Source organism: Mustela erminea, chromosome 19, assembly GCF_009829155.1.
Source record: "Mustela erminea isolate mMusErm1 chromosome 19, mMusErm1.Pri, whole genome shotgun sequence".
Taxonomy (NCBI): Eukaryota; Metazoa; Chordata; class Mammalia; order Carnivora; family Mustelidae; genus Mustela; species Mustela erminea.
The window spans coordinates 57,630,876-57,657,449 of NC_045632.1; the positions used below are offsets into that span (position 1 = coordinate 57,630,876).

Consider the following 26,574-nt stretch of genomic DNA (forward strand, 5'->3'; position numbering starts at 1 on the left):
GTTTTGATTCCACCGGTTTACAAGCTTTCTGTCTGACTGAGAAGCATTTCACTCTGCTCCCATCCACGTTCCCATTACCGGCGGCGCTGTTTTTACCCTTAACGATGAAGGTTTCTCGGGCAACAGTGGCATTATTCCCACTGTGTGGTCGTGACAGCTCCATGAGCCCGACCGGCTTGGGGCGGCTCTGTTCACAGCCGCGCGCACCGAGGCCCGGGCCCGGACGACATGAACCCGATGGGATGAAAACTCACAAACACTCACACAAGTATAAGATCTGGGCTTTTTTCTTTTTTTCTTTAAAAGGTAGTTCATAAGCCTTAAAAAGTATTCTCTCCAGATTGTAAAAGGTTAGTTAAAACTGTTTAATAGGAACAATCTCGGACGAGCAGAAACAGCTTTGATTTGGAGGTCAGAGCAACATACAAGTGGGAAGGACTCCACAGGGACGGTCAGATGGGACAGTCTGCCCCTCTCTAGACTCTGCATTAAAAAGACGGCTGATGGACAGTCTGCCTCTGTCCGGGCATGTGCCACCTCTGAAAACGGTCAGCTTTCCACACAGGCTAGGAGAGATCTTATTTACATTTAAAAATAGCTTTCTTCCCCAGTGTAGTGGAAATGCAGAGAGCAGTCACCAAACCCCTCCCTAGCACAGATGCAGAACAGCTTTATTGATCTCTGGGTTGGTCCAGTCATTCCGAATGTCGTCCAGGTGGTTATCGAAATCCACAAGAGCTTCGTAGGACCGGCTGTCCAGGAGCGCCGCGGAGATCCTCTGCGCCTCTGGCCAGTCCTCGCAGTAATCACTACGAGGTGAAACCGGAGAGATCAGCCTCTCGGTGAGAAACAGGCGGCTTTCCGACAGAGGATCAGAAAACCGGCGGCACACCCAGTGGCACGAAGGGGGACAATGGCGAATGGCAGCGAACACGCACGTTTCAAACACACAGATGTGCATACAGACTACGCAGCACGGTGACGACATGAAAGAGACCCCCTCCAGAGGAAAGTCTGAAGATGCTGGAGGGCGGTGTGATTATAAATGACCAAAGCAAATGCCGAGAGTGGCGCCCCTGGGCGGGGAGCAGAAGCCCGGGAGGAACACTCAGGCTCTCTCAGGAGCCGGGGAGCATGCAAGATTTCTGTTTGTACACTGCCCCGGAGAACATGCCAACTTAAAAGCAGAAGGGCAGGGCCAGCCTCCTGGGGGCACTGGGTACCCGGGAACAGCACCCCCCCAGCCCCACGCCGCGCATAGGTCATCGCGAGAATGCGGCACTCACTAGTGTGGGTCCCTGCACCGCCATCTGTTTTCGTGGTGTTCGTACACGTGGATCGTAGGCACCACGCAGTCCATCGTGAACTTAGTGTTGTCCACCTGTGCACAAGACAGAGGACGCACTCGTGAACACGGCTAACAAAGGGCCGGCAGCGGCTCCGCAGGGCTGCTCGCACCCCCGCGGCGCAGATACTGCAAATCCGATGCGTGCGGTCCCGCCTCGCACGTGGTCCGAGGCTAACCGTGCGCTATGCAGAACACACACAGGGCTACAGGGTCTCCACGACAGCGGAGCTTCTGAGTACTACTTCTCTCCCTGCTCGAATCCTGTCTGAACGGAGCCCGTTTAACAAGGCTTTTGATGTTCGCTACGGTCTACCTGACTTCTTCCTTCCCTGTGGGCGGTCGGCTAATTCAGTGGCCCTCACGCTTGAGTGTGAGTCAGAATCATCTGGAAGCTTATTGAAGCAGCCACCCGGGACCCGAGGATCTGCACTTTTGACAAGTTCCCAAGCGGTGCTGATGCGGCTGGCACAGAACCCCACTTTGAGAGCCGCTGAGCAGGAATGCCCCCCCTCCTTCCCCTCCCCCCCGCCCCCGCTGTGGAGGGCTGTGGAGACATGGAGCGAGCCTGGGATTCAGCAGGCCTGGCTCTGCAGCGGGAGGAGACCACAGAGGGCAGCACTGGGCTGCCGGAGCGCCTGCACAGAAGACGGCTCAGGGCTCCAGCTCCGTGTTAGCGAGAGGACGCTCAGCAGCCGTCCTGGCAACTGAGAACACCGCCGCACCCAAGAGGGACTCACCATGATGAGAGCCGTATCGCTGAAGCCCTCGGCGATTCTGGAGGCCACCTTTTCTGCGACCTGGTTCGGACTGCAAAAGACGCGGCAGTGAGTCGACTGCGAGCCAGCTTCCGCCGCCGTGCACAGCCTCCCCAAGGCGGGGCTCACAGGCACGGCCACTAAGGGCGGCGCCCCTCACCTGTGCGCTCCTCATGACCGTCAGAGGTGACCTTGTGCCAAGGAAAGGGTGATGGGAAGCATGGTGCAAAGCACCTCAGTGGGTTCCGGAAGAGGCATCTTTATTTGTTTATTTGTTTTTTAATATTTTAAAAAAGATTTTACTTATTTATTTAACAGACAGAGATCACAAGCAGGCAGAGAGCCAGGCAGAAGGAGAGGAGGAAGCAGGCTCCCTGCCGAGCAGAGAGACCGATGCGGGGCTTGATCCCAGGACTCTGGGATCATGACCTGAGCCAAAGGCAGAGGCTTTAACCCACTGAGCCACCCAGGTGCCCCTCAACCATATTTCTGATTAAACTTTAATATATTAATATTATTAATATATTTTATTGAAATACTTTAATGAACTGACAGTCTTGTCCCTTGGTGCCACTTGGTCACCGCACTGTGCAATCTGGCGCCTGCCCCTTACCTTCGAGGGGCAGTACCCTGGAGGCCTGCCAAGCACCCCCACCCTCCCTGGTCACCCAGCTAGAGTCCCCTGCATCTGGGCTGCCAGCCTGCTCTAGGTTCTGGGATCTGCTACTCGTCTTTGGCCCCTCACCAGGGCTGTTCACCGGCGGGGCTGCAGACCCGCTCCTTGCCTCCGCCTCCTCTGGTCACCCTGCCATCTGCTGTGTTCAGGTGTTCGCTCCGTATCTGGGTTTCCAAAATTGCTTCCTAACTGGTCTCAATTTCTAGGCTCTTCTTAGTTCATGTATCCTGAAAACTCTCTTTAGATCCATTTTCCTCAAGTGAGACTTCTATCCTGTCCCCTGCTGGCCTCCACTGCTTGTGAAGTCCTCAGCCTGGGAGAGCCAGGCCTTTCTCCCCGCGGACCTAGCCGCCGCTCCTGCTCACAGACGCAGTCTTGTGCGTCTTTAATTTCGGGGGAGCGGTCTACAGACGGTCTCCCCCACACGCCCCTCCCCTCACTCCCACTGTTCCCTGCTGGGATGCCCTTCCACATCGGTCTCTGCTGACTGCATCGCTTCCCATCTTTCACGCCCAGAAAACACCGTCCTTTGTGGGAGCTCTTGCCACACTGCCCCCAAGGGGGCCCGTCTGTCCTGTCTCTAAACCCTGTTTATTTCTAAAGTGCTTTAACACCTACTCCTCAGCACACAGTTGACTTTTCGTGCATCTTATCTTCCCAGCACAATGAGAGCCTCTGCTTTTTGAAGCAAGGGGTGAGCCAAGTATATTTTAACGGCCATAAAAACACATTGATAATTGCGGGTTTACTTAAGGAAACATACTATACAATTATGTAGTGACTGAGCTGGAAAAAAAAAAAAGCAGATTAATAGTCCTATTTTTTTTTTAAAAAAAGATTTTATTTATTTATTTCACAGACAGAGATCACACAAGTAGGCAGAGAGGCAGGCAGAAACAGAGAGAGGGGGAAGCAGGCTCCCGGCTGAGCAGAGAGACAGATGTGGGGCTCGATCCCAGGACCCTGGGATCATGACCTGAGCCGAAGGCAGAGGCTTTAACCCTCTGAGCCACCCGTGCCCCAGATTAATAGTGTTTTAGGTTCAAAACTGAGAATCTGTAGTGATGTGCTGACTGTAAGTCTACAGAATTAGGAAAAAGGAAACAACAAGGCAGCTTCAAAGAGAAAGGGCCCCAGGGGTTCCTGTCCCCCAGGCCACCATGGAAAGGTGTGCAAAGGGCAGCAGAGCTACACTGTGTTTCCCAGGAGCCGGGAGGTGCACAGTTCCCGCGGCTCAGACGGCAAAGGCAACAATCAGGACTGGAGCCACGGAGGCCCGCCTGTTCTTCCACAAAATGTGGACAACACACACTCCTGTCCCTGGCTCGTTCACACCTCAGGTGCAAAGGGAAAAGAAGTGAGCATTTGTATAAAGTATCTGCCATAAAGAAACTTACAAAACTATCATCCTAACACTTATGATGATCATGGTGGCCAGTGACTTTTATCAGGAAAGGTGTCAAGAAACATTCATCAAAAACAAGAACTACCACTTCAGATGCCCAAGAACTCAAATTTTAAAATTTTTAAAAAAGATTTTATTTATTTGAGAGAAAAAGAGAACACAAGCAGGGGTGGGGAGGGACAGAAGGAGAGGGAGAAGCAGGATCCCTGCTGAGCAGGGAGCCCAATGTGGGGCTCTATCCCAGGACCCTGGGATCATGACCTGAGCTGAAGATAGATGCTCAACTGACTGAGCCACACTGGTACCTCTAAGATGTATTCTTTTTTTTTTTTTTTTCCTTTTTAAAGATTTTATTTATTTATTTGACAGAGAGAGACAAAGTGAGAGAGGGAACAGAGGCAGAGGGTGTGGGAGAGGGAGAAGCAGGCTTCCCGCAGAGCAGGGAGCCTGACTGGGGCTCTATCCCAGGACTCTAGGATCATGACTGAGCCAAAGGCAGACGCTTAACCAACTAAGTCACCCAGGCACCCCTGAAATGTACTCTTTTGAAAAGAGTTTATAAGATTATAGTTAATAAACTGAAAAAGTATTTGAAAGAACTGCCAATTTTGTCTACATTTTTTGGTATTAATGCACTTTGTCTCAAATACTGACCTCCCCCAATCCTAACTGCATTCCTAATGTAGGACTGTCACGCTATGACAGTAACGTCACTACTTTGCTTACTAGGCTATATCAACTCTGCTCCTCGGAAGCCTCAGCCTTCAAATAAAACTTAGGGCACCTGGAGGCAGAGACTGCTTTGTCCATTTCCCCCTCCCAACTAGCACGAAGCTAGGCATTTGCCTGACCAATCCCGACCTGAAAGCTTTTTACTGAGCATCTAATTTCAGACCAGTGTGCTGTGCCTGGTACTGACATTTATCCACATGATATGTAAATCACAAAGCAAACCCCAGCAATTAGGAAGTGCTACAATAAAACTCGACACAATGACCTAGAGTTTAGTAATCAAGCGAAACTGTTACAAGCACCTTACATTTCTCTTTATAACATAAAAGCTCACTGACCTTTTTAAAACAAAACAAAACAAAACAAAACAAACAAACAATGTTTCTTATGCTGTACTTTTCATCTCTGTGACTCATCTGTAGCGGGTTTGTACCTCTTAATCCCCTTTACCTATTTTCCCCAATCCCCCATTCACCTCCCTCTGGCAACCACTAGGTTGTTCTCTGCAATTAAGAGCTTTTTTAATTTAATTAATTTCTCATGTCTATTTCAAAGATTTTTATTTTTTATTTATTTTTAGATAAGATTTTATTTACTTATTTATTTGACAGGCGGAGATCACAAGTAGGCAGACAGGCAGGCAAAGAGAGCAGGGGAAGCAGGCTCCCCGCCGAGCAGAGAGCCTTATGTGGGGCTCGATCCCAGCACCCTGGGATCATGACCTGAGCTGAAGGCACAGGCTTAACCCACTGAGCCACGCAGGCGCCCCTCAAAGGTTTTTATTTATTTATTTTCTAAAAGATCGATTTATTTATTTATTTATTTGACAGACAGAGATCACAAGTAGGCAGAGAAGCAGACAGAGAGAGAGAGAGGAGGAAGGCTCCCTGCTGAGCAGAGAGCTCCATGCGGGGCTCGATCCCAAGACCCTGGGATCATGACCCGAGCTGAAGGCAGAGGCTCTAACCCACTGAGCCACCCAGGTGCCCCTCAAAGGTTTTTATTTTTAAGTAGTCTCTACACTCCAGGCGCCTGGATGGCTCAGTGGGTTAAGCCTCTGACTTCGGCCCAGGTCATGATCTCAGGGTCCTGGGATTGAGCCCCGCATCGGGCTCTCTGCTGGGCGAGGAGCCTGCTCCCCCCCCCCCCCCCCCCGCCTACTTGGGATCTCTCTCTCTCTCAAATAAATAAATAAAATTACAAAAAAAAAAAAAAGTAATCTTTACACTCAACATGGGGCCCAACTCACGACTGTGCATTTCACCGACTAAGCCGGCCAGGCACTCCAAGAACTGTTCTGTTTTTTAGATTCCACATGTAAGGGAAATCACAAGGTATTGTCTTTCTCTTGTCTGACTTATTTCACTTAGCTTAATGCCCTGTAAGTCCATCCGTGTTTCGGAAAACTACAGCTAGATCTCCTACAGTTTCAGGCTGAGTCCTAGCCTATGTAAATACACGCCGTGTCTTCCAGGTCCATTCATCCACGGACGGACACAGGAGCTGCTTCCATGCCTGTTAGGAACAGTGCTATGACAAACACCGTGGTGTACATATTTTTCTTAATTAGTGTTTTCATTCTCATCTTCTTTGGTTAATTATCTATTAGTGGAATTAGTGGATCATAGGGTATTTCTATTTTTAACTTTTTGGGACCCTCCACACTGTTTCCCACAGAGGCTGCATTCCCACCATCAGTGCAGGGGATTTTTCTCTACGCCCTCACCCACGCTTGGTATTTGTGCATTTGATCCTAGCCATTCTGATGGGCGGGAGGTGACATCTCGTTGTGGTTTTGATAGGCACTTCCCTGACCATCAGTGGTGCTGACCATCCTCTCTCGAGTCTCTTGTGCCATCTGCATGTCTTCTTTGGAAAAACATCTATTCAGATCCTGTCCATTTTTGTTTGTTTGTTTCGGTGTTGTTTGTTTATATATTTTGGATACTGACCCCTTGTGGGATAATCATTTCCATAAACCTTCTCCCACTTACTAGCCTGCCTTTTTGTTCTGATGATGATTCCCTTTGCCAGGCAAAACCTTTTTATTTTGGTGTAGTCCCAACAGTTTGTTTGAATGACCCTTTTTTGAAAAAAGTATACACAGGACTAGTAATAATACAAACCTGTACTTTGAACCAAGCACGAAGCTAAAGATGGTTTATGTTGCTTCACTTTGTCCTCAAGACCAATTTCTGAGGCATGAGCTTTTACTACCATTTCACAGATAGGACCACTGAGGCCCAAGAGGTAAACTAGTAAGTCACTTATGATTTGAATCCAAGTCTACCTGGTTTTAAGGCTCATGCTATGAGACACTGTTAATCAGCTGATCTACATATATATATGTGTGTGTGTGTCTCACTTGTAAAGATGTATGTATATGTATTTAAAGATTTTATTTATTTGACAGAGCGCGTGCACACACACACAAGCAGGGGGAGTAGCGGGGAGAGGGAGAAGCAGGTTCCCTGCTGAGCAGGGAGCCCAATGCGAGGCTTGATTCCAGAACTCTGGGATCATGACCTGAGCTGAAAGCAGACACTTAACCGACTGAGCCACCCAGGCGTCCCAATCAACTGATATTTCTAAAAAAAGAGGAAATTTTTAGCCAAGTCTGGTTGAAGAGAGAAGTGGCGGTTTTCTAGGCAGAGGCAGATAGTACTAGCGGAGGAAAGTAGTGTGATCTCAGCTCCTGAGCTTCCGAGCTGTGTGGCCTTTGTGCAGTGACCATCTCTGGCTACTTTCTTCACCTGAGTGTCCTTGGGAGGGTTAGACAGGACAGCGCCAGTAAATCCTAACACAGCACCGGCCCACACATCCTGAGGACTGAACCCCTACATCCAGCAGGGACTCACCAGAAGGGACTCAAGGGTGATGGGGCACTCTTGTCCCCCGGCTCATGTTTAATCCCCTACAGACCTGGCAATGGGCTGTTAGTAGGTAGATAAACATAGTGATGGGGGAATGCAAAAGCTCCTAAGCAGAGCAGCTGAAGGTACCAGAAAAGTCTAGAAGCTCCGAGCAGCACGAAAATGCTGTCTGGGTAGGAGACTTCTGGGTGGGGCTAGAATGAGGTCTGAACAGAGGCAGGAAGATGGGAGTAGCGTGAGCCAAATGAGGCACCCAGGGGAGAGCCATGCACATCCGTCTGGGGCAACCATGTGAGGTGGGGATTTGGGGAGAAGTGGGTGGAAAGGGAGGCATCACCCTTGACAAACTGGTGCCATTACCTCCTGCCTGGTCCCCTGGTCTTTCTGCAAGAGCGGCTAAGAACCGCTCGGTTCAGGGAACCCTCCTTCCAAGGACAGCTCCCTGCTGCTTACGAAGTGACGCTCCCAAGTCCACCTGGTGTGCACCGCACACAGCCCCTCTCCGGACACTCTTCCCTCCTGCTCCTCACACGGGTACTCGACAGGACTCTCCCGGGCATTCAGACGACAGCCCTCCCCGAGGGCTTCTCTGGTGATCCCAGGGGAGGACTTCCTCATGGCGCTTGCTGTCACAGCCTCTGCACCCGCCTCAGGGCTCGTGGCCCCGTCTGGCAGCAGAGTGCTGGGCCGCAGCATCTCTCACGGTCCCTCCAGCAACCTGAGGGCAAAGGCCAACTGTGTTTAGCTTTTGCCCTGCAGAGCCTGGCCTGGGGTCCGTCTTCCGTGTAACAAAGACCAGTACCGACAAGGGCCCTGGGCACAGGCTCCGGGTCAGAGACAGAGTCGTCCATGCCTGGGAGGCGGACAGCAGCAGACGGAGAAGGGGTCCTAGGGGGAGCGGTGGGTCCTGGGACCACACAGGCCCCGTGTGTGGTTGTGCAAGCAGGGGCTTTAACGGGGCTGTGTAGAGCCCAGCACCTCGCTGGCTACCCCGCCTCCCTCCAAGTCCTGCCCAGGGCACTGGCGCCTCATCCTTACCAGCACTTAGGCACCAGCTCACCGTGTATTTCCAAACACACTGCCGAGTCCGCCCTCTCACGGTGCTAAGCTGCTGCGCAGAAATCCAGGTGGGGCTTTGGTCTGGGACCCTCTACTGCAGCCCCTGGACGCCTGGACTCAGAAGTCAGCCGGCGCTATCTGACAACGTGAGGAGAGCAGGAGAGCGCCATGCGGGGGACCTCCTATCTGCTCCTGGCTTCCGGCTGGTGGAAATCCCAGGGAGGTCAGGGTAGTGACTCTTCTGGAGCTTTCCCTAACAGGTCATACACAGCAGGCTGGCTGCTGGCCGTGGCCCTAAACCAAGAGGCACTGCTTCCTTTGATGTGGACTTCTTTGCCACACTCCTCCTTCCCTGTCCCTTCGGGCCTGGGGATGGTATCGCCTTCTGTCACACCACTACCCTCCGTGTGCGCATACGGCCAGACCTTAGGTTACAACCAATGATGAGCCCTTCCCAAATCATCCGAACTCCAGTGTGTCATCGGTTTTTCCAGTGAGACAGCACACCAAGTCCTCAGCCTTGCTCAGTGAGAACCAGAGGCCCATGTGAAGGAAGCCGCTAGCATCCGTCTTCCTCACAGCACCAGGTCCCAAGAGCGCCGGATCTCAAAGTTCTTCTTTGTCCCCAAGGAGAGCAGTATTCTTTCCTAATGTTCTGCCCTACACCATTCCTAGCTGGGACAGAAATCGAGGCCCCTGGCTGTTGCTTTCATTGCATGAACTCCCTCCAAGCAAAAATAAAGAAGATACAAACACAATCCCAAATTAATGTAACTGTTAAGATTTCTGTTGTTTGGAATTATCCACATCACAGTTCCTCTCAAATACTAGAAACAAGCACAGAACGCAGGGAGGGGTTTTGTTCTCACAGAGCCTACAGAAGGTCAAAAGGCACATCAGAGACTATCTGTCCACGATCATTCCCTCAGACCACAGGGTTTTTGCACGGACATACCTGGCATCCTTGACTCGTTCGTTAGCTTGATAATAACCGGCAATCACGTAGCTATTATCTTTGCACCATGAATCAATCTGAATGGGAAACAGAAATTGGGAGGAAAAGATGAGTGACTTTCCCTTAAATGTCACCTCTTAATAAACACAGGAGACCTTGGCCCCACCCCCATAACTCCAATGCTGGGACAAGAGACAGTTTAATCTCTGAGTCCTCTTTCCCAGGAGAAAGGTCACACCAGCTTCTTGTCTATGGTCTGTGGGAGGCCACAGAAAACAGGAGAGCGTGGCCTCACCCTCACTGAGGGGATACGGTGCCCACACACACAGTGCAGGTGTGGCACCGTGGGGAGGTGGGGCCGTTTTTACCCACCTGCTCTTAAGACAGAAAGAATGGAGGCATTCTGGGGCTTGAGCAGCCCTTGTGCTCCTGGGGTCAAGCCTCCACAGATAAGCAAACTAAAGCTAGAGGTGCCCTAAGTTTGCACAGCCACGGAGCAGGACCAGAATGGGGACCTTGGTCTCTTGAAGCTAAGTCTTTTTATGTTGTATTTAAATCTCTGTGTTCCTAGCAACAAACCACAGAAACACTTCATGTTAGTGTATGGGGTACACGGGTACATGGGTGTGTACACAGGCATGCACAAACACACTCTCTTCCACTCAACTCCCTGTCAAAGCGTTTGTCTGTTTTATAATGCCACTCTTCCCGCATCAGATTTAACTTCCTGCAGGTCTAATGCCATTACTAAAAACAACAAAATGTCATCCTGTTTTTGCCATAATGGAATTTTAATAATATACTGCGATAAATTCTATTCTCAGTCTGCAGAAGAGAAAATAAAATTAATCGTTTTTCAAAGCAAATTAACTAGTTAAAAATACTCTTCTTTTTCAAAAAACATGGCTCTATTACTTTTTTTCTTGGATTCTAGTTTGGGGCTCGGGCAAAGTGTTCCCTACGACTAAAAGCAGACTTCACAAGAGGGTTACAGTCCAAGGTTCCCTGGCTCACACAGGATTAGAATAATAATTCTGGCCTCCTAAGAGCTCACAAATTACCATATTGGGTCAAAACCAAGGCTCACTGAACCAATTACATGTTTTGGTCACCCACCCAAAAGATTAGGGCTATGTCTCCAAAATATTTACAATGGCTCTGTAACTGTAACTTTGTTACCAATTACTTCCAAATCACTTACATTTTGCTTCCATCACCTCTTAAAGGAATGGGTTCCAGAAACTTTCTCTTGCTGCTTACAGTGGCAATTTCTTTCCCTTTCCTCTAAACCTGTCTCTTTGCAGCACCAAAGGGCATAGCCTGGCTCTAAAATCTGGCATCTGCCGCATTCCCTGACCTCAAACCCCAAAGACCAGCCTCCCCTTCAGTGGAGCCCTCTCAGCCTTTGCGTCTACTCAGAGACCAGCCTCTTGAGTGTGTCCTCGCTGACCACTTGGGCATCCCTCTCCTGGCTCTCTGATGACGCCTGTACCTTTATCCAGAGTCAGAACTAAAGGTAAGTCTAAAATGGGTCAGCATAAGGGCATCTGGTGGCTCAGTCAGTTAAGCGTGTCTGCCTTCGGTTCAGTTCCTGATCTCAGGGTGTTGGGATCAAGCCCAGCATGGGGCTCTCTGCTCAGCAGGGAGTCTACTTTTTCCTCTGTGCTCTCTCCCTCTCTCAAAGAAACAAAATCTTCAAAATAGATAAATAATAGAGCCAGAGGGACTGATTCCTTCTAGAAGCTCTAGGGGAAAATCGACTCCTTGTCTCGTCCTCCCTCTAGAGGTCACTCACATTCCTTGACAGGTGACCACATCACTCTGACCTCTGCTTCCTAGTCACATCTCCTTCCTCTGATCCTGCCTTTCCTATCTCCTTCTAAGAAGGAAGGGGCCCAGCATATAATCCAGGTCTACCTCCCTGCCTCAGGGTCCTTATCTTAAACTCATCTGCAAAGTCCCTTTCCCAAGGACGGTCACAGAGTCACAGGCTCCAAGCATTAGGATGCAGACGTGTTGGGGACCACTTCTGGCAGACTGCAGCTACATTTACTCTGCGGATTATTACTCGCTGCTGCGGCTGTTCTGACCACTCCAGGAGCTGTCTTTAGTGAGCACTCCAAGCTGCTCCTAGATCCCTTCCCGGGAGGGAGGTACAGTGGGGACCTGTCCCCCAGCAGAGGCACACGGTATCACCCTGCATCTGTCCTCAGGGAGCACAAAAAGTACCTGACGTGAAGGTGATTCTTGTGACCAACATAAGGACCTAACCAAGTCCAGCAGGAAAATGGCGTCATGACCTTGAACTTCCAGGATAACTCTCTGAAGAGACTGCCCCAAAGCAAATCAGGTCATAAAAGCTCTGGTTTGGTTTTAAAACTTTCAAATGATTCGGGACACTTGGGTGGCTCAGTTGGTTAAGCAGCTGCCTTCGGCTCAGGTCATGATCCCAGGGTCCTGGGATCGAGTCCCACATCGGGCTCCTTGCTCAGCAGGGAGCCTGCTTCTCCCTCTGCCTCTGCCTGCCTCTCTGTCTGCCTGTGCTCGCTTGCTCTCTCTTCCTGTCTCTGACAAATAAATAAATAAGTAATCTTTAAAAAAACAAAACAAAACAAAAAAACTTTCGAATGATTCAAGCAAGGACAACCAAGTTAACTGTAAAGGTGCTTATTTTAGGTTTTTTTTTTTTTTTTAAAGACTTATGTATTTGAGAGACAGTGAGGGAGCGCGCTTGAGCAGTGGGAGGGGCAGAGGGAGAGACCCCCCAAGCAGACTCCCCGCTGAGTGTGGAACTGTGGGGCTCGATCCCCAAACCCATGAGATCATGACCTGGGCCCAAACCAAGAGTCAGAGGCTCAATGACTGAGGCACCCAGGTGCCCCTGAGGATGCTTATGATGGGCATGTACGGCCTGTCCACAGCTGTCCAGGCAGACACACAAATGAAAAATGGAAAACACCAAAGGGTGCATGTAGAACTGAGGGCTCCCATCAGGTACCAGAGCCTGCAGAGAGGTTGCGTGAACAAGTTTTTAATTAGATGGAAGCATTTTCTTTGGCGCTTTCAGAAATGGAGCCAGACCTTACTGGGTGAGAGTGACCTGGAGTGTGGTATAAGTCGGTGGCCAGAAGGCGAGCAGAGTGAGCGGGGGGAGGCAAGGATGGGGTGGGCAGGGCTCGAGGGGCTCCGGAATCCTGGAGAAAGCCCAAATGGCTCATTAATGAAAAGCTTTAGTGGATCTGAGAGGCAGCTGGCTCAGTTAAGCCAGTTCATGCCCAAGCGGGACAGGTCATGGCAAAGGAACTGAGCAGCTGTCCCTCTGTTCTCTGTGAATCCATTTTCCATTTCCCCTGCTCTCCTGCCACACATCGTGTGAACAATCCAAACGAAGACCACAGTTCAGGACGGCACCCTGAAACCTGATGTCAACTTACTACAACTGACTGCTACAGGGACTAACTTCACACTGGCTCTGTAGTTTCTTTCACCTTCCAGAGGCGGAGAAGGACACTTCTACCGTGCATAAGCCCGCCACCCTCTGCCCAGTGCCTTTCTGGTTTGTTCCATCTTGGGTGCACAGGAGAACTGCGCAAGGCACTGGACCCTACTCGTTCATTCCCAGCTCAGCTCCGCACAAGGAAAGCGGCTCCTCTCTGCACACCTGCCTGTATTTGCACGCGTGACACTGTAATCCGCACCGTTACCTCACACAACTGTGCCATTGCCACGAAGCAGGTAAGAGAGAACTGGTAAGAGCCACTCTGAGGAGGGCGCCACTCCCACACTTGCCACTTAAAAGCTGAGGGAGTCTGGGAGCCTCACTGTCTGCAGCAACAAGCAGGTCTTGGGAGCCCAAGGAGAGGGCTGGCTAGATTCACTGAGAAGAAAAGCTCCTTCTCAAGTGGGAGGCTGGTTTTTCTATGGCCTGGGACGGAGCTGAAGCCATGAAAGAGCTCTGAAGGCAAAGGGGAGAGGGTGACGTCAGAGGGCAGAACGGAAAAGAGGACCCGCGCAGCCGTCTCCCTCTCCCTGGCTAGCAGGTCAATGTCACTGTTCTGGAGAGAAAACAGGGCTGGGGAAGAGCTAGAGGACAGCGCCCCACGCAAATGAGCACGGAGCAGGCACACAGGAGGCGGCAGAAAGAATTCTGGGCCGAAATCAAGGTGATCAGACCAAATGGCAAATAAGAAAGTCACGTGGAAGAATGCAATCAAACGCAGCTCCGCAGAACTAGGAAATCAACGAGGGGAAAAGGACAAAAAGGGATTACAGAAACAGCAGATCTATGCTAATTTTCCCGCTAACATTTTATGGATTTTTGCTATTAGAAATAATTCCATCACTACCTACGTCAAAGGGTTATAAGGATAAATAACAGGCATAAGTACTTAAAACGAAAAGCACCCAGAAATGCAAGGATTTTAAGTGGAAAATTATAATGCAAAGCTTTTCAAAGGAATCTGATGCCGCCCTTTGACGGCCGCGCATCAAGTGTGTCTTTCCCCCTTACTAAAAATAACTACGATATGAAACTCCCTGAGTAGAAAAAAGCCTGGGCATAAAGCCTCAGTTGTATGGTTTCATGGATTTAGACCTTAGTAAAATCACATCTACCGCGGCTGATACGCTGATCAAGAACAGCTCCCCATGCCGAGAGTTTTCATCGCCTTCAGGTTGTAACGTTGCTAAGTCACACGCTGAACAGCACAAACCTAAATACCTTCACCCAGTAAAAATTTTTCAGAGGGGGAGCCTGGGTGCTCAGTCGGTTACGTGTCTGACCCCTCGTCTCAGCTCAGGTCTTGATCTCAGGGTTGTGAATTCATGCACCGAGTTGGGCTTCACTTTAAAAAAAAAAAAAAAAAACTGCTGTTGCAGAGAATCTAGTTTAGACTTAACTATGCCGGACGGGAGCCTTAAACTCTGATGGGCATGTCTGGGGGAAGTGCTGCAAGCTGAGGGTCAGGGCGGAGTGGAGTGACAGGGGAGCAAGGCCGAAACAGGGCCTCACGCGGTGCCCCTCTCCCTCTTAACAGCCTGATGGCAGCGGGCTATTTTAAGAGTCGAGGTCTCCTCTGGGCATCTTCCCTCCCTGGTAAGTGGTTTGGGAGGCAGCTCTGCTCCTCGGGGAGAATTCACATAAAGCGCAGTTCCAAGGCAGCTGCTTGTAGTTTGTGCGTCTAATTCCCTCCAGTGCTGCGTTTACATCTTCTAACAGTAACACGACGCTTTCACCCTGTGAAGGTTGCTTAAGGATGAAAAGCACTAGTAATACTTTCACGATCCCACCTGAGGCTCCAGTTTGTCTTTAAGATGCTTAGGTATTTCTGATAGGATTTTGAATGGATTTAAGGCAATACACCTGGCCCCTTGGCTACTCCTGGGCCAGCTGGCCGGCTCTTCCGTCCGCCCGCCCCGCAGAAGCAACAGCTCCCCGTGCGTCTGCGCACAGCTCCCTCCTCATTCCACACGCTGCCCTGTACAGCCTGCTCTCCCAGCTTCAACGGTCACCGAGAAGCTACCCATTCTCAACCTACGTCTCCAGCCCCTCACCTTCTAAACTCCAGACCCATTTTCAAAGTTCAACACTGGATCATCTCCACTTTCCCTCAATAAGTGGCACCACTGTCTTCCCATGCGTAAATCAGACACCAAGGTGTCTCCCTTGTTTCCTTCTCCCTCTGTTCACACGTGACTAGTCACCGAGTCCTGTGGGTTCTCCCTCCTGGTCTCTCGATGTCTCGTCTGCAGGCACACTGCACTCAGTGTGGGCAGCCACTGCCTCTGGTCTCCTGGCTGCAGCCATCACTGCGGGACGCAAATCCAGCTGCGCCACTCTCCTCCAGTGGCTTCCCGGCCCTCACGATGGTGCCCAGCTTCTCTGCGTGATCTGCAAGCTGCTGCACAATGGAATCTGTCTGCTGCTCACCCCTCTCTGCCCCTGGTCCCTTTACACTCCAGCGCCCCTCCCCACCCCATTTCCTCTGGTCTTTGCACACACTGGTCCCTCTGCCTTGAATGCTCTCTCTTCACTTCCCCCTACCCGCGCACCCAGCCCCCTGCCCCTGCCATTGCCATGGCTGGCCCACTGTGTCAGTCCTTGCATGTCCATTTCTCCGGCAGCCTAGCCTGCCTTCCCGGGTTAGCTGGGGACCTCTCACCACTTTCTGCTTGAACCCATGCACCACTTACTCTCGGTATGTGCTCTCTGCTTCCTGCGAGCTCGAGTGCTTGGCAGGTTTTGTGACCCACAGCCCAGCACAGGCTTGGCACGCGGCTGGAAAACGGAACAATCTCGCATTCATGCTCCTGGTAAGTCCAGCTCCCTGCAAGTGACCGCGCCTCACACATCCAGCCACCCTGCGCGTCCCGAGAACAGAGTAATGGAGGCAGCTGGGTGAAGACGTGCGTTATACCCACGCACACCTCAGCCATGATCTGTACTGACAGCGCGTTTCTTCAAGGGCTAAATACCTACGTCTTACCCATGTCCTCCCCGGAGATCCTATGAAGAAATTCACACCACGGCTCCGTTTAACAGGCACTCAAAGATGTGCCCGGTAACCTCGGGGCAGGACTGTTGGCCCGGGTACTTCCTGCTTCCATGGGTGTCATAACTCAGGGAGTCATGAGACCGGTTCATTTCGCTTGGTGCTAAGTACAGACAAAGGAGCTCTGCCTACACCTCAAACTAGCTTACCTTGAAGCGGAAGTTAAACAGTATCAACTCAGGTACTGAGGCAGCTCTGAGGTTACGGGAGGGTTTAACACCGGAGGGTGTGACCACTGGGGGGAACTCGCAAGTGCTCGTTCCTCCGCCGCTCATCAGCCCCAGGAGCCTACAACCCCGCTACCAGCCGGCCGATCTGCACGCTCGAGCTCCCCGCTCCGCGCCGCAGTAAGGCCGTCCTTGGAGCAGACACCCCAGAGCGCTGGCCAAAAAGGTCTTTCTAATGTCACAAAGAGCCCCTGGCCTTTGAAACCCCGGGTGGCTTCCAGAGGGCGCCCGGCTCCCGACCCCGAGGTGCCGAGTTCAAGCCCCGCGCTGGGGGCAGAGCTAGCTTAAAGCAAGCAAACTGAACCCAAGGGCGCAGCGTGGCTAAGGCACCAGCGGGGACCGGGACGTCCTCCGTAAGCGGAGGACGAGCGCCCGCCCTACCAAGGCTACCCTCGTCTAGAGACGTGTCTCGCGTCGGCGGGTGCGGTGGACTGAGGTCCCCAGAACCACGGCGTCGACACCCGCGGCAGACAAGGCACGCGTCCCGGGGCGGAGCGCGGGAACCAAGCTCCAGCGTCTACGTCCCGACCGCAACGCTGCGGGGCCGCGGCCCCCGTGGGCGGCGGCTTGTTTCTAAACAGGACGCGGGCTCGAAGAAGTGACCACGACCCGCGCCCCGACCCGTGCCCGTGCCCCAAAGAGCACCCGCCACGGCTCCTGCTCCACCAGCGGCCCCGCGCCGAGCCCTCCCCGCACGCCCGCGCCGCACCCCGACCCTCGCCCCGCGGGCGCAGCCCGGAAGCCGCGCTCTTCAGCCGCAGACCCCGAGCGGAGGGGAGGCCGCCCGCCCCGCGCTTACCAGGGTCAGGGCCACCTCCAGCATGGGGGCGAGGGCCAAGGTGCCGTGGAAGAGGGGGATACAGTCCACGAAGAGGGTGTGGTGGGCGCCCGGGCCGCCCAGCGGCAGGTGCTCCTTGCGCGGCTTCTGCTTCTCGGCCACCAGCAGTCCGTTGACGGCGCAGTGCGGGTACTTGGCGCCGTGCAGCACCATCTTGCAGTAAGCCTGGGTGGTCAGCTTCACCCCGGGCATGCTGAGCCCGGCCGGGCCCCGGAGGCCCCGGAGCCGGCGGAGGCCTGGATCCCTGCCCGGCCGCGCGGCGCCTCCGCGGAGAAGCGGGACGAGGCGGCGGCTGCCCGGCGCGGCCCCGCGGCCGGCGGAGGCGCACACAGGCCGGGCCCGGCTGCCGGCCGGGCTCCTCACACACCGACTCCCGGCCGGGAGAAGCCGACGCGTCCGCCTCACCCGCCGCTCGCGCTTCCGGCCGGGCGCCGCCGTAAAGCCGTCTCTCGGCGCCGCCGTAAAGCGGCTCGGCCCGGCCTTTTACGACGCTCGCGCGCCTCTCCGCTTCCGTTCCGGTGACCTCCGGCGCGGCCGAGTCCTCCTCGATCCCGTGGTGCTCCGCGCGCGCCCTCGCTCTCTTCCGGTCGCGGGCAGCGGGGGCACAGAGGGCGGTCGCGGCGGTCGCGGCGGGCAGCGGCGGGGGGCAGCGGCAGGTGAGCGGCGGCGGGCTGCAGGCGGCCCTCGCCGCGGGGTCGGGGCGCGCCAGGGGCCGGGAGCCCGCGGGCGAGTGTGCCGGCGGCTCGGCGCCCCGGCGCCGGGCGGGAGCGGGGGTTGGGCCTCGCAGTCCGGTGACATTGAGGCCGCCGGGCTGGGGCTGGGGCTGGGGCTCGGGGGCCCGCCGCTTCGCGGCCTGTGTGGCGCCCCGCAGCATCTGGCCCGGCCGCGTTTGCGCCGTCGCGGCCGCGGGCTGCGTTCGGGCTCTGACCTTGGAGCGCCCGCGGACCGAGGGCGGGGCGCGGGGTCCGTGCAGCGGCTGCCTGGGCTCGCAGCCCTCCGGCGACGGCTGCGCCACCGCCCGGGTTTAACGGGCCTGCGGGAGGGGCGCCCCGCCTCGCCGCCCCGCAGCCGCCCGGCGTCCGCCCACGCGCGGGCCGGGCCGGGGAGAGAAGACGAGGGTGCGCGCGAGCCCGGGCCTGCCGGCGCGCTTCAGTGTGTTCTGCCTCCGAGGGGCCGCTCTGCAGAGGCGCCCGGAGCCCCTTTCGTGTCGTCCGCGAGTCCGTGTTAAAGCAGGGGGAGCGAGGGGGAGAGCGGAGCAGGGCCCGAAGCTCGGAGGGCCCAGGGGAGAGGTGGGTCCCCCGGGTCGTGCGCTGTCCGCAGGGGCTGGAAGCGGACCAGGCCGTGTTTGCAGCCGGCCGGCGCGATGTCCCTTTCGGTGCTGCGCGCGTTCCGGGTTTTCCGCGACCCCTCAGCGCGGGCCTTGCGTGCCGGTCCCTTCCAGCTGTTTCTCCTCCGCCGGACAGTGGACCCCATTTGGGTCACCCAGCGCTGGCGAGTTCCCACCTTTTCAGTCTTAGGAAAACACTCCTCCATGTCTCTCAAGCAAGCCGGTTTACTAATTTCCCGGAGCGTGTGCATGTTAGGGCGTCTGGTTTGTAAGGCAGCCCCGTAAAAGCGGGTTGACTGCTAAGAAAAACCTCGTGTTCGGTTATTTCTGGGTTCATCAAGGTCACTAAGGAAGAATGGGTCGTCTGTGCTGTGGGGAAGAAAGCAAAAACGAAATGCCCTGGCATCCCTAATAGGTGTTTGCCCGCGTTCACGGAGAAGGGGCACGTTTTTATCTTGCAGAATGTTGGCTACCAGAGTGTTTAGCCTCATCGGCAAGCGGGCGATTTCCACCTCTGTGTGTGTCCGAGCCCATGGTAAGTCTCATTTTTCTTCTCCACGCGCTGAGCTCATTCCATTTTGCTCCCACTGTGTGTAAGCCCTCGTGCTGCAGTTTCAAACACAGGTGACCCAAGGGGTCTGAGAGCCTGATTCCGCTGCTGTGGGACTTCAGGGGGAGGTAAAAATATTACAGAATATTTATAAATCATTCTGAGTACTAGTCTCGATCTTAGTTTATGTTGCTATTTCTTTCCCTTCCTTTTCCCATTTTTTCAGGTTCCAGTTCCACCCCTTTCAAGAGATGTCCACCATACTTGATTTTAATGATCCCCCCCCCCAAAAAAAAACCGCAACCAGTTTTCTTCAGTATCGTTTACATTATTGGGGTGTGGAAGGGACAGACCCTGGACATCCTAGCCTGAGCCGAGTTTAATCTCATTTCTGTCTTGGACGAGCAACTTGGGTGCAGGGATCTCTTTTCTCACCAGGAATATTAGTAAAGAGCTTAGCTTGGAGCCTGGCACGTAGCAAGTTTAGTTTTGTGTTTATCGAGCATCTTTGTACCAGATGTTGTTAGGCATTGAGAACAAAAAGAACACGAGAGGAATCATTGCACAGGGTGTTCGCAGTCGGGAGAGGGACAGATTCGTGAAGGCGGTGTTTGATTAAGCGACAGCCCTTGAGGAGACCCATTTAGCCTGGCCTGGGGTTCAGGAATGTTTTTTCTTGAGGGGAAGCTTCACTGTGCTCAAGGATTAGTAGTTTTAATCTCCTCGGTTTTTGTTTTTTGTTTTTAAGATTTGATTTATTTATTTGCAAGAGGGAGGGTATGCACAAATGGGCCAAGAGGCAGAGGGAGAAGCAGACTCCCTGCTGAGCAGGGAGCCGACATGGGTCTCAGTCCCAATCATGACCTGAGCTGAAGGCAGGTGCCCCACTGACTGAGCCCCCCAGATGCCCCTAACCTCCATAGGTTTAAGTTCATATTCCCATAGCTACAGCATTCCAGGGAGAGGGAGAGCAAACAAAAGGAAAAATGCAAATTCACGGGGAAGGATGTGTTAGTGAGGGGTCAGGTGCAAGGCTTAAATAGTGATAATTTGGAGAGCAAGGTTTATGTATCTTGGGGTCAATAATAAGTAACTGCTTTATGTGTGAGATTTTCCCTGAAGTTGTGTCCTTGAATTGCTAATACTGTTGTCTTACATTTTCCTCTGTTCCTTAAACTGCCTAGGATAATGCTGTGGACACAGATAATTTTAATTACATTGTTTCTTAGGATTTTCCTTATTTTATTTTGATTTTTAAAAAGATTTTATTTATTTATTCGACAGACAGAGATCGCAAGCAGGCAGAGAGGCAGCAAAGGGGGGGCGGGAAGCAGGCTCCCTGCCGAGCAGAGAGCCCGATGTAGGACTCGATCCCAGGAACCTGGGATCATGACCTGAGCTGAAGGCAGAGGCTTTAGCCCACTGAGCCACCCAGGCGCCCCAATTTTATTTATTTTTTTAAATCAAGTTTCTTCTTTTTTTTTAAAAAAAGATTATTTATTTATTTTTTTGACAGAGATCACAAGTAGGCAGAGAGAGGAGGAAGCAGTCTTCCCACTGAGCAGGGAGCCTGATACGGGGCTTGATCCCGATATGGGGCTCGATCCCAGGACCTTGGGGTCATGACCTGAGCAGATATTTAATGATCCAGGCACCCCTAAAAGAGTTCCTTTTTGAAATCCTTGAGTGGCTTCTTGTGCCTCAGTTACGGTCTGCAGCTAGCCTTTCTGATGTCGTCACACTGTTGAAAGAAGCGAGCAGCGTACCCACGCGAGCCTTCCAGGATTGCTCTGTGTCCAGTCCCTCGTGGTACAGTCCTCTCAGGCAGCGAGCTGCTGCTCCTGCCGCAGCTCCAGAGCTGTGGGTGGGAGCTTTTCTCTACTCGTCAGCCTCAATGCCAAGGTTATTTTAGAAGAGCCTTCCCTCGCCAGCCACTGTGAAGATGCCGCCTGTCCTACATCGCCCTGCTTTGTCTTTGCTCAAGGGAGTGACACACTGAGGTTTGTGTGTTTTGTCTGTTTCTGCTTCTGGAGTGCCAGCTCTGTGCGGCTGAGGACCTGCCTACTCTTCGTTGTCGCGTGTTCGTGCAGTGGGCAGATGGCACCGCAGTCTCTCAAGCGAGTCTTGTCCTTTCGTTTTTAACTGTTAGTCATGCAGGTCCTACCTGAGGACACAGACTGGTTCTGCACAGGATAGTAACATGGTGACGCACCGCCGGCGGCCACCACTGCACTTGGGTGTTGGTGCGGTGACCTGTCTGATTGGGGGGGCAGTTCCCATACCCTGGGCTTCCTCAGCAGAGCCTCAGTGAAAACCCCAGCTGAGGACAGATGGCGAGATGCTCTCTCGAATGCAGAAGTCTCTTCTCTCTCTCTCAAAGAATGCTTGGGATGCTAGTCTTCGCGGGGTGTGGGGGACTGAGCCCAAAATGCTGAGGAACCCCGGCAGCCGTGAGATCACAGATTCCTGTCCTTGTTCTAGAAAATGCGGTTTTATGCTCAGGGTGCTCCGCGGTTGTGAGAATTTATTGAGATGTAATTCACACAGCAGACATCTGCCCGTTGAAAGTGTGCCCGAGTGGTTTTCATCACAGTCCCCGAGGTGTGTCCTGACCACCACAGTGAGGTTTAGAATGTTCTCATCACCCCAGTCCACCTCTGTTTGTAGTGGTTAAAGTGCGAGCTGCGCGCTGGTGTACAGCCGTTCTTTTTAGTGCGCTCATTTTAAGCGAACTTAGAATTTTAAAGTTGGAAAGTAGTTCTAGTCATTTCTACGTTAAATTTTTTGGGGATAAGCTCAGGTATGTGTAAGCATGCTGGCCGTTTGCATGGCAAAGATCAGCCTCAGAGAAATTCTACTTTGAGGTGAAATGATGTATTTTAACTGTTGTTAATGTGACTTGGGAGAATGTAGTCATTGGTACAAGCTGAGGGAAATGAGTGTTTCTACAGGACTTCATATTTCCAGGCCAGTTTGGATCACAACGTTTTCTTGGCAGGTATAGGGTAGAACTGAAAAAGCAGATTTCAGCAGTTTTATTTAGGGAAACCTCTAAATAAAAGTAAAGTTACCCTTTCTTTCCTGCTTTCTGAACTGTTTTCCTCTTTCCTTGAGTACGACCCAAATACATGCTTGTCTAAAGGCACTGAGGTTTCTATCTGTGATCAGAAACCCCATTTTGTCCTCTCCCCACTGACAACCAGTGGGGTTTATCCTGCCAGGAGTTTTGTATGTACACTCGTGTATGTGTAAGGAAACACACGCGGTGTAGTCTTAGAAAAAGAGCAGATCCGTAGCCTGTGACTCGCCGGGTGCACGACTGTCCACGTCGAGCACAGGGGTCTCCCTCTCCTGAGTGTCGGGTCTTGTTTGCCACTGTATGCGCACCCGCCCCCGATTCCCTTTCTCCGCTGCGCCTTGCCTTTTTCCTGAGCCCTCGCTCCGTAACCTCTGATGACGTGTCCGTGTCCGTCGCGTCCCGCTTCTGGCGCGTGTGCTCCAGCCGTTTTGTTCCCTGGTCTCAGACGACCAGAGGGCGCTCGGCGCGTGGTAGGTGCCCGGTAAACCCGAACCCGGGAGTGAGTGGCTCCCTGATGCCCTGTGAAGCCCTTTGCTTGCAGCCTCTAGTGGACACGGGTCTCATGTTTTGTTACATGTTTCGGTTTCTGACCTTTGAACACATGTTTCTTTTATGGGTTTTCTGTTGATTTTGTGCTTCCTCCTTCGTTGGAGTCTCCAAGAGACGGGCCTTCCTCGGGGCACCTGGGTGGCTCAGTGGGTTATGCTTCTGCCTTTGGCTCAGGTCATGATCTCAGGGTCCTGTGATTGAGCCCCGAGTTGGGCGCTCTGCTTAGCACGGAGCCTGCTTCCCCCTCTCTGCCTGGCTCTCTGCCTACTTGTGATCTCTCTATCAAATAAATCTTTAAAAAAAAAAAAAAAAGAAGGGCCTTGCTCGAGTCCAATAGGGTGTCCTGGGAGCCCTTGGGTGCCCTCTCTGTAGCCCCATCACACGTGGGCTGTGCTTCCCCCGTGGACAGCTGCCCCAGCAGGTGCGTGTCGGCTGTATGAAGGGCTGCTGTTACCCCTTGTTCTGCCGTCTGGGCCACACGGGACGGGCCTGCTCACTCCCTCCTTCACACGACTGTCCCTGAGCCGCTTGAAACAGGCTGCAGGTCGCCAGGGTAACGAGGTCTTCAGGGCGTATGTGCCTTGCTTTGTAACTGAACCTATGTGAACATTCACATGTTCGTCCGCTGCGTTTGGTAGGAGGCGTCGTGAAGAGTGAAGACTACGCTCTCCCGAGTTACGTCGACCGACGGGACTACCCCCTGCCCGATGTGGCCCACGTGAGGAACCTCTCTGCCGGCCAGAAGGCCTTGAAAGAGAAGGAGAAGGCTTCCTGGAGCAGCCTCTCCATGGATGAGAAAGTCGAATGTGGGTATTGAAGCGGGAGTGTTGGCCGAGCGCGGGAGAGCATTTTGACTGGTTTCTGGGCTGCGAGCTGGGGGTTGCTGCCCGGAGACCAGCGTGCTCGGGGGCCCGCCGTGCTGTGTTCCGCTGGGCCCTGGCTCTGTGGCCGGCTGCGCCTCCACCCAGGCCCCTCTCTGCTTGTGGGGCTCTGGTCCCCAGGGCGGGGCGGGCAGGTGGGGGTCTGGTGGCTGTGGCTTCTTGCCGCCTTGCTTAGCAGGACCGGGGCCTCTGAGGCTTACTGATGGGACATGAGCCCAGCAATATGCTGTCAGTTGGTGAAGGGGAGTGGAAGTTCCTGGGATTACGCAGATCCTGTGCGTAGGAATGCATAGAAGGAATTCACTGTGGGTTTTTTTGTCGAAAGCAGACTGTGCATTTTCTCCCCTCCGTCATGCCGTGTAGGCATGTATGAGCACAGGCATGCGCGCTTGGTCCCCCGGCTCTGCGGGGAGAAAGGGAGAGCCCTGCGGAGGAGGCCGCGGCTGCGCTCGCTCCCACGAGTGCGTGTGCTCTCTCCGCAGTGTACCGCATGAAGTTCAACGAGAGCTTCGCGGAGATGAACCGGAGCACCAACGAGTGGAAGACGGTCGTGGGCGCCGCCTTGTTTTTCGTCGGTTTCACCGCGCTCATCCTGATTTGGGAGAAGTACTACGGTGAGCGGGCAGCGGCGCAGGCCTGGCCTCTCGGGTCGCAGCTGCACGGGGCCGGATTGGGTCCGGTGCGCAGGGGTGGTCTGAGGGCGTGTGCGTGGGGCAGGCACCTCCGTGCGGGGAGCCAGGTGTGCGCGGGCTCGGACGCGCCCAGGCTGTGCTTGGCAGCGAATGACTTCCCCGCTTTGTTCTGGCAACCACCTTCCGTGGCGCCGTGTTGGCTCACCAGACGGTTACTGTGGTGCCGTGGCGAGGGTTTGATCGAGCGGGAGGGCGCGCATGCTCACGGAAGGGCTGTTTCCGTTGCAGGACGAGCGCATCTCAGTAAGCGGAGTCCTGGGTCCTCAGGTCTCTCCGTTTCTGCTTTGACCGTGTTGGGCTTGTCTGCTCATTCCGTGTTATCTCTCTCGGTTCTTTGTGTCCAGGCAGAATGGGCTTTTCTCATTCCCAGCAGCGGGAGTCCTGTCCTTCTGGTCTGCTGTGGACATGGGTTACTCATGCCTGTGGATTTGATCTCACTAGTCGAGTCGGTGGGGGCTCTGTCTGTACCCTGTGCTAGCCCGGGCGCCCCATGAGCTGCGTCTTGTGGAGAAATCTGGGTGCTCTCGGCTCTAACTTGATTACTCATCTTTTATCCTCAAAGGAGTAATACTGAGAGTTGTCCATGCCCAGAATTCAGAGCCTGTGTGTGTGGGTGTGTGGGTGTTGCGTGGGAGATGACTTCGCAAGCCTGGCGGCGGTGTGATGCGTTGGGGAGGACCTGACCCGCAGGAGCTGTGGGCTCAGAGATGCTTCATCAGGCACAGTGGTCTCATGACGTTGTTTTGGGCTTTAGTGTACGGCCCGGTCCCGCACACCTTCGAGGAGGACTGGGTGGCCAAGCAGACCAAGAGGATGCTCGACATGAAGGTCAGCCCGGTTCAGGGCTTCTCGGCCAAGTGGGATTACGACAAGAACGAGTGGAAGAAGTAGAGGAGTCTGCACCCCGCTCCGAGCCTCACCACGCGGTCCCACCTCTGCACGGCTCAGCAGCGTCCCTGGAAACCATCGTGTCGCAGCACCAGTGCTAATAAACGAGCAGTCTACACGAGCTGTGTGGTCGCTTCTTTGATGCCTGCGTGACAGTACCTGTCGGAAACCGTTTCTCCCAAGTGCCTGATGTAAATATATTTTTGGGTACGCGTGGCAAGGGATAAGTTGTTTAAGTTGTTTTAAACCTAGAAAAACTGAAAGTGTAGGGTCCTGTGATGGGAGGTGCTTGGTGTTTCAGGAGATCTTCAGGAGCGTAATATCCCGTTGCGGAGGCTGGATCCCTGGAAGTCCTGGTGGCTACTTTTCTTCTGGAACCGGCCTCCCCCTCTTTGAAATGGTCAGTGTTGTTGGAAGTGGGTGGCCGCAGGCCTGGGAAGGTCAGCCGAGCCCTGAGCTCCGGCCTGAGGTCTGAGTGATGGAGCCCTTTCCCTTACCGGGCTCGCAGAAACACAGAGGACAAGTAAAGCAATGGGCAGAATGGGGAGATTTGATACAGCTCCTCGGGGCTGATGGAGGGGGGTGGGGCGGGGGTGGGGACAAGTTGGGGTTGGTTGGGGCAGAGCACGCCGAGGATGTCATGTGAGCTGGGAGTAGGAGAGGCCAAAACAAGCAGAGGTGCTGGTGGCAGGTGGAGACGGTCCCAGACTCCAGAACCTGCAGACGAAGGCCCGGGGAGGAGGGCGCTGAAAGTCCGACCGTGGGCCGGAGCGCCGCCGGGGAGGGGATGCAAGCTGGGGCTGGGGTCTGGGAGGACATTGGAACAGCACCCAGCTTGGCTTCTTGGAGGCCAGAGGGGTCCCCGTGCTTCCTGGGGCTCCTGACAGGCCTAGGCACTGGGTCTCCATACGGGGCCATCTGCAGCGTCCCTGCCTCACTGCTGCCGCCCTCACGCTGGGCAAGCTCCTTGCCATCGAAAACGCACCTCGTCCCTTTTGACTGTGACTTCGCCTCTCGGTGCTCACCTGGTTACTAGCTGGCAGCGTTTTACCCTGCACAATTGAGAACTCGTTTCTGGCAAAGGGACAGCCAGTAGCTGCCGTGTCAGGCAGTTCTGGAAGCCAGAAGGCAGTGGGACAACCGTTTCCCCTGAATGGGGTCGTCCGTGAAACTATGACGAGCAGGGAAA

The 26,574-nt window shown here is 53.7% G+C and overlaps 2 protein-coding genes across 2 annotated transcripts; one reads left to right on the forward strand and one right to left on the reverse strand.

Annotated features, from left to right (window-relative positions):
- Positions 1-269: 269 nt before the first annotated feature.
- Positions 270-17,818, reverse strand: EMC8 (ER membrane protein complex subunit 8). The gene is made up of 5 exons (XM_032324246.1): positions 17,381-17,818; positions 9,804-9,880; positions 2,086-2,155; positions 1,287-1,381; positions 270-809 (listed from the first exon to the last, which is right to left on the reverse strand). Exons 1-5 carry the CDS (start codon positions 17,609-17,611, stop codon positions 650-652), a joined length of 633 nt encoding a protein of 210 aa, XP_032180137.1. The 5' UTR covers positions 17,612-17,818; the 3' UTR covers positions 270-649.
- A 127-nt stretch (positions 17,819-17,945) lies between these two features.
- On the forward strand, positions 17,946-25,506 carry LOC116579211. Its single transcript, XM_032324247.1, has 5 exons — positions 17,946-18,075; positions 19,208-19,281; positions 23,563-23,730; positions 24,288-24,419; positions 25,252-25,506. Exons 2-5 carry the CDS (start codon positions 19,209-19,211, stop codon positions 25,386-25,388), a joined length of 510 nt encoding a protein of 169 aa, XP_032180138.1. The 5' UTR covers positions 17,946-18,075; position 19,208; the 3' UTR covers positions 25,389-25,506.
- The last annotated feature ends 1,068 nt before the right edge of the window (positions 25,507-26,574 follow it).

Excerpts from the sequence above, each read along its gene's own strand:
- EMC8 (XM_032324246.1), bottom strand. The coding sequence starts at position 17,611 with ATGCCCGGGGTGAAGCTGACCACCCAGGCTTACTGCAAGATGGTGCTG. Across the intron at positions 2,156-9,803 it reads GAACGAGTCAAGGATGCCAG|TCCGAACCAGGTCGCAGAAA; the intron begins GTATGTCCGTGC and ends CGTCTTTTGCAG. Across the intron at positions 810-1,286 it reads CGGTGCAGGGACCCACACTA|TGATTACTGCGAGGACTGGC; the intron begins GTGAGTGCCGCA and ends TTCACCTCGTAG.
- LOC116579211 (XM_032324247.1), top strand. The coding sequence starts at position 19,209 with ATGTTGGCTACCAGAGTGTTTAGCCTCATCGGCAAGCGGGCGATTTCC. Across the intron at positions 19,282-23,562 it reads TGTGTGTGTCCGAGCCCATG|GAGGCGTCGTGAAGAGTGAA; the intron begins GTAAGTCTCATT and ends TGCGTTTGGTAG. Across the intron at positions 23,731-24,287 it reads CATGGATGAGAAAGTCGAAT|TGTACCGCATGAAGTTCAAC; the intron begins GTGGGTATTGAA and ends CTCTCTCCGCAG.